The sequence below is a fragment of the Arvicola amphibius genome, chromosome 14, assembly GCF_903992535.2.
Source record: "Arvicola amphibius chromosome 14, mArvAmp1.2, whole genome shotgun sequence".
Lineage (NCBI taxonomy): Eukaryota > Metazoa > Chordata > Mammalia > Rodentia > Cricetidae > Arvicola > Arvicola amphibius.
The window spans coordinates 17709066-17726827 of record NC_052060.1 but is presented as its reverse complement, the minus strand read 5'-3'; the positions used below and the strand labels follow the sequence as shown (position 1 = coordinate 17726827).

The 17762-nt window shown below is 37.8% G+C and overlaps 1 protein-coding gene across 1 annotated transcript; it reads left to right on the top strand.

The window, feature by feature from the left end:
• Window positions 1–3335: 3335 nt before the first annotated feature.
• Window positions 3336–17510, top strand: LOC119800991 (chitinase-like protein 4). Its single transcript, XM_038311399.1, has 10 exons — window positions 3336–3360; window positions 4629–4658; window positions 5124–5325; window positions 9490–9546; window positions 10189–10354; window positions 13223–13347; window positions 16034–16157; window positions 16424–16609; window positions 17160–17279; window positions 17361–17510. The coding sequence occupies exons 1-10, from the start codon at window positions 3336–3338 to the stop codon at window positions 17508–17510; spliced, it is 1185 nt and encodes a 394-aa protein (XP_038167327.1).
• The last annotated feature ends 252 nt before the right edge of the window (window positions 17511–17762 follow it).

Here is a 17762-nt window from a genome sequence, read left to right as displayed (position 1 = left end):
TCCTAATGCAGAAGAAGTAGAAAAAAGACTTTAAATGTAACTTTATGAAAATTATGGAGACCTTAAAAGAGAAAGTGAAAAACTCTCAAAGAAATGGAGAAGACAAACAAAAAAATTGGAAGAAATTAATAAATTCCTCAAAGAAACCCAAGAAACCCAAGAAAAAAACTATCAAACAGGTGAAACAAAAAGTTTGAGACCTGAAGACTGAAATAGAGATAATAAAGAAAACATAAACCAAGGGAATTCTGGATATGGAAAACCTGGGTTAAAAAAAAGGAACTACAGAGAGAAGTATAACCAACAGAATACAAAAGATAGAAGAAAAAATCTCAGGCTCTGAAGATACTATAGAGGAAATAGACTCTTTGGTAGAAGAAAACACTAAATCCAACAAATTCTTAACCAAAATATCCAGGAAGTCTGAAACACCATGGAAAGACTAAATCTAAGATAATAGGGGTAGAAGAGGGAGAAGAGCTCCAGCTCAAAGGCACAGAAAATATGTTCAACAAAAACCACAGAAGAAAACTTTTCCAACCTAAGGAAGAATAACCTTATAAAGGTACAAGAAGCTTACAGAACACCAAATAGACTGGATCAAAAAAAGACACAGTCCCTTGCCATATAATAATCAAAACACAAAACATACAGAATAAAAAAGGAATATTAAGATCTGCAAAGGAAAAAGGTCAAGAAACATATAAAGGTAAACCTATCAGAATGACACCCAAATTTTTGATGGAAAAATGAAGCCAGAAGGTCCTGGATAGATGTGCTTCAGACACTAAGAGACCATGGATGCAAGCCCTGATTACTATACCCCGCAAAACTTTCAATCACCATCAAAGGAGAAAACAAGATATTCCATGACAAAAACAGTTTTAAACAATAAGGATCTACAAATCCAGTCTTATGGAAAGTACTATATGGAAAACCCCAACCCAAAGAAGCTAACTGCACCCCCAAAAACACAGGCATCTGATAACCCCCCACCAGCATAACCCAAAGAAGGGAAACAAACAAACACTACTACTGAAAAAGAATCCTCATGGATTCAAATGGCAATGAAACTGCTTATATTTTGGGATATTCATATACAAAATAAATGCTAATGAGTTTAAGCCACTTAACATACGTTAAAAACTGAAATCCAGCAATATACATTGTAGAAAAGGTCATATTAGTTGGCCATAAAGTTTACACATTATGAGCTGTCAGAGCAGGAACTATCCTATGCATACACAGGTCAGCATATTTTTGACAAGTTCTTTGGAAACCTTATCTTCCTAAGAAAACAATAACCATGATCAAGGGAGCCATCTTAGGGTTGTCAAGAGTCTTGACTCTAGAGGGATTCCCAGGTATCCAGGGAGATGCCCCCAGCTAGTTTCTTGGGCAGCTGAGGAGAGGGAGCCGGAAAAGGCCAGATCCTATTGCCATACTCATGAATATCTTGCATATCACCATAGAACCTTCACCTGGCGATGGATGGAGATAGAGACAGAGCCCCACATTGGAGCACCAGACTGAGCTTCCAAGGTCCTGATGAGGAGCAGAAGGAGGGAGAACATGAGAAAAAAAGTCAGGACCATGAGGGGTGCGTTCACCCACTGAGACAGTGGGACAGAACTAACGGGAGATCACCAAGACCAGTTGGAATGGGACTGATGGAACATGCGACCAAACCTGACTCTCTGAATGTGGCTGATGGTGGAGGATGACTGAGAAACCAAGGACAATGGAGATGGGCTTGGACTCTATGGCATGGATGGGCTCTGTGTAAGCCCTGTCAGTTTGGTTGCTCACCTTCTTGGACCTGGGGGGAGTTGGGAGGACCTTGGACTTAACATAGTGAAGGGAGCCCTGATGGCTCTTTGGCCTGGAGAGGGAGGGAGTGGGGATATGGATGGAAGGGAGGGGAGGAAAGAGGGAGGAGGAGGGGAGGAGATGGAAATTTTTAATAAAAAAATGAGAAAAAAAACAATAACCATGGTCGCACTTTGTTAGATTTATCCACTCTCTTCTGGCTCTGTCTAACTCCTGTTTTATTTATTTTTTTCTCATTTTACATGCCTCTTTCTGTTTAGATCTACACCCTATTTTTAATTGGATTGTTTGGCTTGATGATAGTCACAACAATTTAAACGAGAATTCTGGATTAGATTTCTACAAGATTTGTGTACTGTTAATGGGAACCAAGTGGTGAGGTCACAATCATTCTAGGTTAACTAGATACATTTAAATTTAAATTATTTTAAATAGAGACAGTCATGTGGTTGTTCATGAACCGAGGCAAGATGCCAATGTCTTATGATAAATATACTTTTTCCATAACCTGAGTGTGGTGTTTCATCACAAGTCACCTCATAAAACCCACACAGTGTGTGACAGAATGCTTTCAGAAATTGTGAAAAAGAGTGTATCATTGGTAAAGACAGGTTCTGATCTGTACTTTGAATAATAGGTATGAAGAGGGAATAGGATAGTCACAAAAGGCTGGCATGAGAGCTTGGAGAGTGGGGTGCAAAGGTTCTTTGAATGTAATAAGTAAATAATTTTGCAGAAATCAATATTTAATGAAGCATAATAGTAGCAGACAGTGTTTATAAAAAGTGGTTGGAATGTATTCCAAACAAAGAATTCTAAAGATATTTGTGTGGCTTATAGTGCTATAAATTGTGGTTTTAACATCATCATCTTTATGTCCTAGCAAGTGAGAATTCTTTCATCACTCTTGAATGTCATGAGACAGAAGGGAAGACAAGAACACTTGGGAGAATTAGTCGGAACATGATTGGGCTCATACACTCTTAAGGAAGGTTAAATAATCTTACTTGAAGGTCCTCCTGTAGAAAACAGTTGTCACAATGTTTAGAAAGTGGCCCATAACTAGAGAAAATCCCTTATGTAATGATCTCAAGAAACAGGTAAATGAATGAAGGAAGTACAATGTATTTCAAGGAATCATATTGTTTACTTTACAATAAGAATGAGAGTTGTTTAGGCATAAAGTATGCACAATAAGTATTAATTCCAATATTCAAAGAGATGCTGAGCCTCTAGGTCCTGCCAACACGGTCTTAACTGGATAATTGATACCTAGGTGATGGTATACAAACACCTTTGGAGACATAGCAATTTTGACCAAACAGGTGATAAAATGTACCGTTGATATACTAAAGCTGAGTCAGCAGTGGGGAGCTATGGATTAAAAGATTACCCCCAAAGACTTCCTAGGAAAAACTTTCTATTCGCAAAACCTTTTGAAAACCATGCTCTCAGAGAATATAAAAAAACAGCATAAGCTCTGTTGGAGCAATCCCGAAGACACAATGGCCAAGCTCATTCTTGCCACAGGTGAGTTGATAATCAGACACAGAGCCTCAGTCTTTCCTGATGTTTTCCTCACAAGGTACGACAAGGAAGGATTTTGACATTACAACTTTGTCATTCTTTATTTCTCACTGAAAATTTCCTTTCCTTATTCAGTCTTGCTCTCATAAGTTCATAGTTGAGAGAATACTTTTTCCTTACTAATACCACAGACATGACACTAATGTCTTACTTCCTTCAGTGCCTCTTTGCTCTTCTTTTTTCCCCAGTCATTCATTGTCCTGCTACTCTTGCTGTACCACCTGCCTGAAATTCACAATCTGTTTAGTTTCATGTGGTCATTCTAGAACAATCTTCTGACAGATATCACTAAAATCTAAGATAGAGCTATCCAAGATTTTTTTGCTCTTCTTTGTAAAGAATTATTTCATATTTCTCCTCTATTGCCCTATTTCATTGATGATTTAAATTATCACAGGGAGAGACATTCATTCATTTGAGAGTCAGGTTAAGGCGTTTTAACCCAAGTTATTTATACTTTACAAGTTTCTCTAAATGTTTCACTACATACTTTTCTCAGCCTCAGAAACTTATTCAAATGAACATGGAAGCTCTGTGTGTAAAAGATTCATGGTAGAGATGTTCTAGTTACATGATAATGATTCAAGCCCCAAATTTCAGCACTTAAGAGGCACAGTCAGGACATTCTGCAGTAGTTCATGTACATGGCTACCTAGTGAGAGACTCTGACTCAAGGAGAAAAGTAACACAAGCAAAAACAAAACACCTTTGAACCTAAATTGTTCCTTAGTAGTTAAAAATGGCATATGGAGCAAAACATCATTTATCCTCCAGCAAGGGCTCTTAATAGTTGCTTCCAAATAATTGCTAAAGCTCCAGAAGATACTGAATGACGTACATTAGATGTTGCCGTGGCTGAGGGAAGGCTTGGCTCATTGCAGCGCTGGGGACTGAGGCTCTTGGATGTTTATGCCCACTAAGTAGAGGATCTTGTGAGTAATGTCATTCAGTGTCACTGGCAGAGGTAGTAGATTTCAAATTTCTTAACAATTAGAACACATAAGACGGAACAGGAGGGCACTACCATGTTTCAATAATCAGTGTAGAGGATTTTGATAAGATGACAACTCCAAGGTCTACACCTTGTAAAGCTGCAACGTTTCTTTGAGGATGTAATAATCTATAGTTGGTAGAATGGGCCAGAGGAACTGATCATTTGATCCCTGTGGTTCTAATGACTGATCCAGAGAAAATGTGTCTTCTCCCTCTAGGTTTGGTCATTCTGCTGGATGCTCAGTTGGGTGAGTTATTGGCAAAAAGCCCCTTACTTTAAGTCTCTAATCCTGATTAATTATTTCTAATGCAATTATCTGCCTGCTGTGATTCATTTTAGTATTACTTTCTCACCTTGGCTTATTGGCAAAAGATATTATGAGGTAATCTACATTGGGAAAGAAAGGGGTTGACTTTGTGAATAGTAGACTCACATCAGCTTCCACCACTTTCCTTTCTAGTGAGATGAATAAAGAGTTTTGAAACTGGTAAATTCTGCATTTTTCACAGGAAAGATGTTTGTTTTCTCCAAAGATTAGACATGATTTGACTATGAATCTCTGCACTTCAATAATAAGTGTACAATTATTGATTTCAATAATTCTGCATAATTGGTGTGCAAATAAATAGAAAGGGCAAGAGAAAGGGCACCTTTGTTAATAAGTTCACTAGAATACACATGAGGGCATTGTTTTTCTGATAACTTTCCACAGGCTCTGCCTACCAGTTGATGTGCTATTATACTAGGTGGGCCAAGGACAGGCCAGACAAGGGGAGTTTCAAACCTAATAACATTGACCCCTACCTGTGTACTCATATCATCTATGCCTATGCTTCAATGGTGAACAATGAGATCACTCCAGTAAGCCCTGATGACTTGATGGAGTATGAAGCTATAAATAATCTGAAAACCAGGTAAGAGCAAAACCAGGTAAGAGACACCTGCTTTGGTACATGTGTGTCAATTATTGGCGCATTTTAATGCTTCCTTAAACTTTACTCAGAATCAAAGTGCCTGAGAAAAGAATCTGCCGATGTATTTTTCTTGAATTTTAAGTTGAGACAGACTGGTTTTTTTTATTGAATATCACCTTTAACTTCTACTTATAGTGGAAAATAGCTCATGATCTCATTAGTGTATGTATCTCACTACTTCTACTTAACATGGCAAATTTCTTTTTATTCAATGTCCTTGCACATGTTCTTCATATTTCATTAGTTTTAATTATGTTTCCCCTTCTCTTTCTTCTACCCATTTGCTAAGAATGACCATTCTACTTTCATTTGTTTGTGTCTGAATATTTTAGTTAGCATTTGTAAGTCAGACCATATTCTATTTGTTATTATATAATAGTATAATAACCATGTACTGTCCACCTGAAGCTCACAAACAGAGTTGCAAATGCAGCCTTCATTACTTTTATGGTCAAATGGTATTGAATAGTTTATGTACAGTACACTATCTATCCATTCATCCACTGTCAGATACTTTCTGTGATACCATATTGTATTTTCCAAATAATGCTACAGTCTTGTAAAATGCTCTCATTCTCTGGGAAGAAAATGATTCAGTGTACTTTAGATATAAACTAAGAAGTGTTGTTGCTTGGTCATATGAAAATTTTATCTTTCTGAAAGATCTTTACAGAGCTTTCTTATGTGACTTTAATCTATTTACACCAATGTTGTAGAAATGCTTTCTTTATTCACACCCCTGAGAAAATTGATATTTTCATCTTATACTGATTGTGATGGAACGAGATGTTACCTCAATGTGTTGTAACTTAAATATTTCTCTTAGTAATGTGTTAGGCTGGTTTTCATTCACCTGTTAGGTTTCATATTTGGAGAAATGTCTACCTCAATGCTTTGACCACTTTCTCAAGGATGATTTATTTCTAAATTTGTTGTTTATTCCATTCCTGGTACATATATTCAAATTAATTCCTTAACATTGTTAAGGATTGAAGTAATTTTCACCCAGTCTAATGTAAACAAAATAGACTTCAAACTAAAATCAGTCAACAGAGACAAAGAAGGACATATCATATTAGTCACAGGAAAAATCTATTAAGAGGAAATCTCCATAATGAGTGTCTGTGCCCCAAATACAAGGGTACCCTCTTATGCAAAATAAACATTACTAAGGCTTATATCACAGATTAAACCTCATACACTTATAGTTGTAGACTTCAACACCCCACTCTCACTACTAGACAGATATGTCAGACAGAAAATTAACAGAGAAATGAGGGAACTAACAGATTTTATGAATCAAATGGACTTAACAGATATCTATAGAACATTCCTTCCAAACATAAAAGAATATAGCTTCTTCTCAGCACCTCATGGAACCTTCTCAAAATTGAGCACATACTAGATAACAAAGCAAACCTCAACAGATACAAAAACATTGGAATAACCCCATGTATTGTATCGGATTACAGCTTAATACAAGAATGTATTATTTACAGAAAACATTATTTACAGAAAACCCACAAACACATGGAAATCAAACAATGTTCAACTGAATCATCAACGGGTCAAGGAAGAAATAAAGGAAGAAATTAAAGACTTCCTAAAATTCAGTGAAAATGAACACACAACATACCCAAATTTATGAGACACAATGAAAGCAGTGTTAAGAGGAAATTTCATAGTACAAAATAGTTATACAATGAAGCTGGAAAAATCCAATGCTAGTAAGTTAACAGAACACTTGTAAACTCTAAATCTCTTTATGTAACTGCTCTTTTTCCCCTGATTCATAGAAGAAAATCTTTTCTTTACTTTTTAATAGTAGCATATAAGTTTAGGAACATTTTCAAACAATGTCATTGTGCAGGTGAACCCAATGGATATTTCCACATTTTCTGACAATAATTTGATAGATTTAGACCTTATGATCAAATCCCTACTCCACTACCAGTTGACTTTTATCTATGCTGGTAGACTGGGAAACAACTTCTTGTATGGCATATAAAGAAGACTGCTTTTCTGGCAAACTCTTGGTGTAGGGTGCTGCTACTCATGGTTTAGGATCCACGTGTCAATTGCAAGGAAGCACACAGTCTTTTACAAATCACGATGTAATCACTATAACTTATGGGATGAATGTCTTCTTTCTCTCTCCCGGGGATTGCATTTACATTGGAAGAATTTTTTAATAAGGGAAGAAGAAATCTTAGCTTTTTACTTCAGGAAGTAGGAACTAAAGAATATTATAATTTAGAAAGAACTGAGTTCCAGAATTAGCAAATTTGGTTTATTCTCTTACAGCTTTCTTTTTTTTTTTAAATAAAATGAACACTCATGTTCTGTGATTGTGCTTTTTCCTTTAGCCATACACAAGATGAGGAAAACTCAGGTCCCTTCTACCTTCAATAATGACACTTTCCTTAGGAATAATCTAAGCTATGATTTCCAAAAGAAAATAAGTCCATCTAAAGGAATATTCTTGAATTTTTTCCTTTTGTTTTCTTGCATCAATGGCAGGACCCCAAAAATGTGAGCCTGTTCCACTCTGTCTGAAGGTTGAACAGTTGAGTTTATTTTGCTCATTTGAAATTGTTGAAAACAAGTGTGGCTAGACACCATGACCTAGGATGCAATTGCTTGATATTTTGGACATTAAGATGGTCTATAGAGGTATAACTGTTCTACACTTCCAAATGTCATAGAATTCAAACCTACTTCTGCTACCTTGTTTTGATATAGGAGTTTTGACATAGGGTATGGCTGCCTTCAGGATACTTAGTCTAGGGTGTATTCACTCCCTAAACAACAGAAAACTTAAATTGGGATATAATTGCTTGATTTTTCAAGTATGGGAAAAAGCAGCTGCTCTGGTTGTCCTCTGTATCATGTTAAAGCAGTCTTTGCCTTTTTCCCTCATTTTGCATTGGGATATAAAAATAAATTGTATTAAAAATAAATGTGGGAAAACTCAGAACTCAGTATACAGAAGGTACTGAGTTACCCTCCCAATACTATCCTATGTCTCTGTGTTTCTTTCTTATCGCTGTTCCTCCTACCTAACATTTCTAATACTCACCCCTACCTTGGAGTGTGCAAGCCTGCAGCATCTAGGATTGTGGCAGAAGTCACCCCCAAAAAGTGGCACTCAACATGGAGCAGCCCCATGTAGTACAGCTTGTGGCACATCAATGGTGTAGGAGGTTCGTTTTCTGTGTTGCTCTCATTGGTTAATGAATAAAGAAACTGCCTTGGCCTAGTTGATAGGGCAGAACGTAGGTAGGCAAACAAGACAGAACTGAATGTGGGGAGGAAGAAAGGCAGAGTGGGAGACTGACACCAGGGATCTGCTGCCAGAGCCAGATGTAGAACCTTGCCGGTAAACCACAACCACATGGTGATGTATAGATGAATAGAAATGGGTTAAATTAAGATGTAAGAATTATCCAATAAGAAACTAGAGCTAATGGGCCAAACAGTGTTTTAATGAGTACAGTTTCTGTGTGATTATTTCAGGTGTAAGCTAGCTAGGTGGCTGGGACGAACAAGCAGCCCTCTCCCGCAACACATCAATACTAAACCAAATGCTGAAAGCGACCCCTGGGCCTGAATCAGATCACAGAATCTGAATCTTTAAGGAAGGGACAGGAGGCCAATAGCTCTAAAATCTTCTCAAAACCGCTGATCATAATTATTTGGAAGTTAATGAATGCCTAAAAATGATTATTCCCATGAAGGTGTACACTTCGACCAGAATTTTACATTTATATATATGGAGGGTGAGAAATTAGTAAAACTAAAATAATCTGTCATTTTATGTGACCAGGAAGAGCCTGGGCTGACTATGGTTCTCAGTTATTAGCACAGAAATTCTGTCAGTATACTACATAAAAAACTCGTGTTGAGAACGTTACTTTAAAGACCTTGCACTAAATATAATAAAGAATTTAAGTAAAAAAAATGTAAGTAATGAAAAATTATACTGGAGTAGGTTTTTACATGGCATCACAGAATAAAATAATATGAGAAATGTACAAATCACACTGCTATTTTATGTAAAGGTAGTCAAAAGCTTTTATAGTTTTTTTTTCTGTTGTTTTTAAGGAATCTGGGGCTGAAAACTCTCCTGGCTGTTGGAGGCAGGCAGGTTGGACCTATCCTGTAAGTTCTGTGCACACGACCTATTGCCCTTTGCTAGTTTAACCAAGCTATGGTAACATAATATTAATCCATTGCACCTATATTCAGAAAGGTATTAAGAATATCTGTTGGGTAAATTTATTTCACTGGAAGCTCATATTAAACAGAATTCACCCTTTACAAGTACACATGTGGCCTTCACAAGTTCAAATTCTTTTGGATTGTCTGGGATACTGAGCTTGGAGTAAACATTCCCTACTACAAAGGGCTGTTTCTTTAAGAAATTAAAATCACCAGGTCAGAGGTGTGTCATTTTTTTCTGCCATTTTCACCATTTTAGGAACTGAACTGGGGGGATTCTCTTAGAAAACAAAGATAAATTGAGTTAATATGAACAAGAATATATTTATACAGGATACTATTGATCAGTTAGGATGAAAGGCTACTAAAATGAAGTGGCAGAGTAATAGTAGTTATGTTGGGATTAACAAAACAAGGGAATGCTGAGGTGGCGTTGCTAAATGGTAGTTTGCAAGGGAAGGCTGGAAACAAACCAGGGAGCCTTGGAAAACAACACAGAATCTGAAATTAACTGTGAACTCTCTAATACCAGTGTGGTAATTTTACACACATCTTCATTCATCTTCTTTTGGTCTCCCTCAGATTCAGTGACATGGTGTCTACTCCTCGCAACCGTCGGACTTTCATTAAGTCAGTCATCAAATTCCTGCGCCAAAACAAGTTTGATGGGCTGAACCTGGACTGGCAGTACCCTGGGTCTGGTGGGAGCTCACCTGAGGACAAGCAGCTCTTCACTCTCCTGGTGAAGGTTTGTGAAGGAGATGTCTTTAGCCTAGAAGACCGAAAGTCTTTTCTTTCCAAGGAGGATTTGGTTCTTTAGAGCAGACCAAAGTTGAATTCATAATTAAAGATTCTTAGCATTGCATAGGTCCTGAAATATCATTCATTGGTACAAAACATACGTGAGATATTACATGCAGGTGTACAATGATAACGCATGTTCATATGTATATGGTGTGAGTTCCAGAGTCATTATATCTTTATGTTACAGACAAATAAATATACAGAAGGGCTTTAGTAAGTGTGCAGAATCACTCAGATAACAGTATCGTGTCTGCCAGTTTTGTTTCCCTACAAAGTTCAAACCTTGTAATTATTTCATCAAAACATTTAGGGTGACTGAGTATGGTATATTAGATGGTAATTAATGAACACAGGCGGAAAATGAAAATATAGCAGAATCTTTTGCATCAAATAGTTCTCATCTGAGGGATAACACTGTAGCCAAGGGAATAATTGAACTGCATCTTGGTCATGGCAATGAGAGAGGTCAACAGGGTGTGAAAGAAACTCAAATGGGTAAGTAACTGAATATGTGTGAAGAAGGGTTAGAAGGAGCTTCTGGGTAAGTTGTTCTTGAATTTAGTCAGAAAAGAAAACTATTTTTATAAAAATTAGGCAAGGATGGTTCTGTCACAGTGAAGTCTCAAGTGTCTTTCAGCTATTTTAGATACTTCTGCTGAGAATTCTGTTTAGATCTGTATGCCAATATTTAATTGGATTATTTGGTATTTTTCTTGAGTTCTTTATTTGTTCTAGAGATCAGTCCTTTGTCTGATGTGGCGTTGATGAAGAACTTTTCCAATTCAGTAGACTGTCTTTTTATCTTATTGATTGTGTCCTTTGATTTCCAGGAGTTTCTCAGTTTCGGGAGGTTCTATTTATTTATTGTTGCTCTCAGTGACTGTGGATCCCCTTGGGAAGGGGAAATAGACAAAATGTCCTGAAAAAATTAGGAGCATAGGGATTGGGGGAGAAGGTAGGGCAGACAGGGAGGAGGAGGGAAGAAGGAAAGGGGAGAAGATAACTTGAGGGAATGGGATGGTTGAGATAGGGGAAGGACAGAGACAGAGAACAAGAAAAGAGATATTTTTATTGAGGGATCCATTATGGGGCTAGCAAGAAACCTGCCACTAGAGATATTCCCAGGAATCCACAAAGATAACCCCAGCAAAGACCCTAAGCAATAGTGGAGAGGGTGCCTGAACTGGCCTTGCCCTGTAGTCAGATTAATGACTACCTTAAATGTCATCATAGAGGCTCCATCCAGCAACTGAGGGAAACAGATGCAGAGATTCACAGTGGAGTACTAAGCTGAGCTCCCAAAGTCAAGTCAAAGAGTGGGACGAGAAAGAATATGAGCAAACAGTTCAAGACCAAGATGGGTATGCCCACTAAACCAGCTTATCTGGAGTTAATGGGAGCTCACCATCTCTGACCAGACTATGAGGGAACCAGCATAGGACCAAACTAGACCCGCTAAATGTGGGTGACAGTTGTATGACTGGGGAAGACAGTGGGGCCACTGGCTGTGAGACCAGGATTTATCCCAATTGCTTGTACTGGCTTTTTGGAACCTATTCTCTTTGGAGACACACCTTGCTTAGTCTAGATGTAGTTGGGAGGGCCATGGTTCTGACTCAAAGCAATGTGCTAGACTTTGTTGACTCCCCATGTGAAGCCTTAGCCTCTCTGAGGAGTGGATGGGGGATAGGATGCTGGGGAATATATGGGGAGTGAGAGGATGGGAGGGAGTAGGAATTGAGTTTGGTATGTAAAATGAGAAAGCATATTTTTTAAAAAAATAAATAAAAAGAATCAAAAGAATCATAACAAAAGGCTGGAGAAGTTTTTTTTATAATGTAGTCCTTTCTGTGATACTTGTAGAAAAAATTAAAAAATCCTATGTGTGTTTTTAATTTTTGACGGATTTGTTTACAACTCATCTACACAGCTCTACTCAGCAACAAAATCTTTCCAACAACACTCTTATCATTAAATATTTTCTAAGCCACTGAAGTACTATATGCGCACTAAATGGCAGGTAACTTCTATTAAATAGTATAACATGAATATCAGTATAAAACAAATTTCCTTGCAAAAATTACAATTTCCAGCCACTTTTTCTAGATGATTTCTCTTCAACAGGACATAACTAAAGCAATCATGCTGCATTTTATGCATTCAGTATTTGGAGACACCTACATATTTTTCTTCCTTTGACTTTTTCACCAATTAAAGTGATCTTATCATTTGACCCTCTTGCCACGTGTCAAAATCCGGAAAAATTCTTTCGAAACAGTTTCTACAACACCCGAAGACAGTGATGAGAGATTACCCAAGTATTGTAGATGAGAAGAGAGTCAGATACAACCTAGGCCGATTACAACAGCATAGAATCTTGTCTGTCACGCAGTTCTCACCACCTTCCCAGCTCACTAATTCAACATACCATTAGACAGGGTGTGCGGTCTGTGAGCTAGTTCATCTAGTCAGCAATGGCAGCAGCTCTCCACGGCACTTCAAGAGGATGCAGGGAACCACAGAAAGTCATTTCCAGAGAGGTGAATACAAGAATAGCTCTGATCATAAATTGGGGCTGAGATATTGACCACTACAAGCTAATAGACGTTGAAATTGGTGATATTTTTAAATGTCCATGCATATTAGGAAGCCATATATTTAGTGACAGCATCTAGTCACCTGAATTTTTTGAGGTCATAATGCATGACAAGATAAGAAAATGTGTATTGAGATAAATTTAAGTTTATATACATCTATTATGAAAAGAACTGAAATGAAGTTGAAACTACAGAATCAAAGATTTTTTTTGTAGGAAATGTATGAAGCTTTTGAGAAGGAACCCTTTGAGCAACACAAGACCAGGCTGTTAATCACGTCCACAGGAGCTGGTATCATCTCCATCATTGAGGGTGGCTACGAGATCCCTGAACTGTCATGGTAAGTGAGGATCCATAGTCACAAATTCTTTGGATGTTTACACAGAACACACTTATTCCTGGTCTTTCTTGCTGCTCTAGGACTCTGATTATAGGACTTGTAAAGGGAGTGTTTTGTCTATATTGGCAAGAAAAAACAGCATTCAGAATGAATTGAATTGTATTTTTAAATAAGGTTTTTATTTATTCTTTGAATATTTTGTACATTTTATAACGTATTTTTGTTTTTATTTTTATTTTAAGTGATATTTTTATTTTACATAGGAACCAGTTTCCCCTCCCTCCTTTTCCCTAACTTCTCTCACTCCCCATGCACCCCTCCCCATCCACTCCTTCTCCATCTCCATTCAGAAAGGAACAGGACTCATGGTACATCAGGTTGAGGCAGGACCAAGGGGCAAAGTAATCCAGTATGTAGAACAGGTTACCAAAAGTCACCTAAGCACCAAACAGAGGTCCTGCTCTCACTATTAGAAGCCTTAGTTAGAGACCAAGCTACAGGATTTTCACACAAATGCACAGGGTCTAGGTCAGTCCCATGCAGGCTCCCTGACTGTTGGTCCAGTCAGTGTTCCTGAGCTCCTGCAAGCTCAGATTAGCTGTCTCTGTGGGTTCCTTCATCACGAACCCCCTGGCTTGTACAATTCCTCCTCCCTTTCTTCTACCAGACTCTTGGAGCTCAGTTGAGTGCTTGTCTGTGGATCTGTACCTCTTCTTCCATCAGTTCCTGGATAGAGTATCTCTGATGGTAATTAGAGAAGTCACCAATTGGCTTACAGTAGATGGCCAATCAGACACCATCTCTACTATTGCTAGAAGTCTTAGTTGAGATCATCCTTATGGGTTCCTAGGGATTTCCCTGGCACAAGGTTTCTCCCTCACCCCGAAATGCCGCCATCAAGATATCCCCTTTGCTATTTTCCCCCTTCAATCCTGCCTTCCACACTCAGCTTACCCAACCCACTGTCTCTACTTCCCACCCGTCCATCCCCCAACCACTGCTTTCAGTTACCCAGGAGATCTTTTAGCTTTCCCTTCCCAGGGAAACACTTGCATCCCTCTCTGGGCTCTCCTTGCTATCTAGCCTCTCTGGAGCTGTGAAATGTATGTTGGTTATCCTATACTTCACTCCTACTAACTACCCATGAGTAAGTACATACCATGTTTGTATTTCTGGATCTGGGTTGCCTCACTCAGAATGATTTTTTTTTCTAGTTCCATCCACTTGCCTGCAAATTCCATGAAGTTATTGAGTTATGTTGTGGGGTTATCCACAGTTTCACAGACATATAATTGTGCATCCCTAAGGGTGTTTGAGTTTGTTTCTCTCAGTAACCTTTAAACAACAATAACTTCCTCACCAAGTTTGTTGCATGGGTTGGGCACTGTTTTAAATTTGGCAGGCTTGATATTCGTAGGTCTTGTGCAGGTAACCACAGCCACCAGGAGTTAATGCGTACAACAGCCAAATCTCATCTAGAAGCCAGCGTTTCGCAGGCTTCCTCCCCACTAACCACCAGCACGCAATATATTTGCATTGGCTCTTCTATGGTATTCACTGAGCCTTTAAGTGGAGGGGTTGTGATATACATGTATCTTTCCAATAGCTGAGGATTCAGTTACTTGGGTTTTTTTTTTACTTTAAACAGCAAGAATATCTGCATTAACAGATTACTACCTAGTAAAAAGAGCAAATTCTCTGTAAGACATAGAGAACACTATGGATATAATTATGAATATTTAAATATAGTTTGACAGCATGATCATAAAAGAAAACAAGAATTTTGGTTCCCGCTTGTGTCTCTGAGTTCAATGGGCTTGTACTTTTGTGTAAATTTACAGTATCAAGCATGAGATTCATCCCATTACCAGGCATGTTATGCAATCAGTAAATAGTTATTATAGCCATACCCATCATATCTTTAGTACACAACTTGCCAAGCAGAGAAATTTCATAATATGCAGGGTCTAGTACTCACAAAGACTATTGTATTTTTCTCCCTCCCCAGTTTGCATAATGCCTTTGGAGATGATTTAGGCTTGCCAACATTAAAACAGTTTTCATTGTCATTTTCAGGTTTCTTCCTCCATGTCTTGAGGTAATGTGTGTCCCATTTAATAATCAGGTCTTAGTATTCTGTTCCAGTGAGCATCAAAGACAAATGGCAACATGTTAGGTTGTTTTAGGTGTCTTTTATGTCTGCATGGCCAATAACATGTAAGGAGTTTTCTCATACCTGACAGACTCGTTCATTTAATAAACTGGGGCTTCTTGAAGAGTATTTTCTATCCATATTTGGAACTTCAGCCTAAACTTCTTTTAGTGTGTTTTATTTTCAGTTAGTTTACAAGTTTGTAGGTTAGCACAATTCCATAATTTTCATTTTTTCCCTAAGCTTCTATCAATACTCTCCTCCCCCAAGTTTTCTTCTCTGACATGAAATCTTTAAATATAAAACAAAACCATTTCAATCCCCCTGTATTAATCTTTTACTTGAGTGGAAGAATGTAACTTTCAACATAAGATTTTCCAGAACCTTTCATTAAAGTTAAAATGAAATTAGAGAAGGTGAGTAGACAAGGCAGGAAGTTTAAAATTTTAATGGATTGGGGAACTATGCAAGGAACGGCTTTCTGAAATTTGATGAAAAAAGAAGAATGATTCTTAGAACTTTGTTTTTATCCAGGTACCTTGATTACATTCAAGTCATGACATATGATCTCCATACTTTCCATGATAACTACACTGGAGAAAACAGTCCCCTCTTCCAAGGACCTATTGACAACGGCACGAGTACCTACCTCAATGTGGTAAGAGCCTGGACAACTTCAAATGAAAATAAAAAATATCTAATATCTTGGGAAATCCAAGCAAAAAGTAAATTCTAGCTTAGCTGAAGCAGTCTTTGAATGCTACTTAGCAGATCTGAAAACTAAATCAGCAATATATTTCAAAACAGAGATCTAATTAATTTTTTATTAAGATCACACAATTTGAGCCATCAGAGCAGGGGAATTAACCTAAGTAAGCACAGATCACCAGCTACTTTGACACAACAACTAATCTGTTACTGCAGGACTACATCATGACCTACTGGATGAACAATGGGGGTGATCCTGAGAAGCTCATTGTTGGATTCCCCACATATGGACAAACTTTCACATTGAGTGTCCCTTCTGACAATGAAATTGGTGCCCATACCATTGGTCCTGGCCCACCAATGAATTACACAAATGAAGCAGGATTATGGGCCTACTATGAGGTCTGTAGATTTTTGTAGAGTAATCAATGAGTTGCAAGCCTAGTTCTTTAATCTAGGAAATAAAATCACTTGAAAATGAATGTTTATTATGTGCAGTGCCTACATGACCTAAGCTTAATGACCATTTTAAATACTTTTACTTTTTATTATATTATATTTCTTAATAAATAATCAATAGAGAGTTCTTAGTATTTACAAGTTTCCTTCATATGATAGATCAATGGTACTTTACCTTCCTAAAGTTGTGATTCTTTCACATATTTCATCACGTTGTGGTGATCCCAACTAAAATATTATTTTGTTGTGACTTCATAAGTACAAATTTGCTACTTTTATGAATCATAATGTAAATATCTGATATGCAGGAAAACTGATATGTGGCCAGTGTGGGGGTCATTAGCCACAGATTGAAAACCTCAATCATACCCTTAGGTCTACTACTAAGACTATAAACCCCACAAGAGAATGGAAAGGAATAAAAGCAAAGTGCATGTTATTTTTCTTTCTTGGTATTGATGTTTAAATATTTGAATCTGTTGTATGCTTAAAGATTTGCAACTTCCTGGATGATGGAGCCACTAAGAAATGGTATGCCCCCCAGGAAGTGCCCTATGCTTTTAAGAACACAGACTGGGTTGGCTATGATAATGTCATGAGCTTTCAGATAAAGGTAAGTTCAGTCCATTGGATGTGCTGAGATCTCATTTCTGACTTGCAGGGATTAAAAAACTCATGTTCTCTATTTAATCAGGCTCAGTGGCTCATGGAGAACAACTTAGGAGGTGCCATGGTCTGGCCCCTGGATATGGATGACTTCACTGGCTCTTTCTGCAACAAGGGAAAGTTTCCTCTGACCTTTACCTTAAAGAAATATCTCAATGTGCAGAGTCGAAGTAAGTGACTGCAGGGTTATATTGGTGTGTAATGGCCTTCATCAACTCAAAGATAGTCTTGACAATTCTATCCCCAGTTGCCAGGGATAATTTTTCGATTTTATCTGTGCAAACTTTACAAGATTAGAGACAGTTTCTGACCATTCCCAACCCATTGATTCCATATTATACACTTATTGGAAACCAGGCCTACCTTGTATGTAGGGTGGGATGTTCCATGTCTACTAAGGCTTCAAGGCATAAGAGTTCACCAGAAACTT

Excerpts from the sequence above, each read along its gene's own strand:
- LOC119800991 (XM_038311399.1), top strand. The coding sequence starts at position 3,336 with ATGGCCAAGCTCATTCTTGCCACAG. Across the intron at positions 10,355-13,222 it reads TCTTCACTCTCCTGGTGAAG|GAAATGTATGAAGCTTTTGA; the intron begins GTTTGTGAAGGA and ends TTTTTTTTGTAG. Across the intron at positions 16,610-17,159 it reads GATTATGGGCCTACTATGAG|ATTTGCAACTTCCTGGATGA; the intron begins GTCTGTAGATTT and ends GTATGCTTAAAG.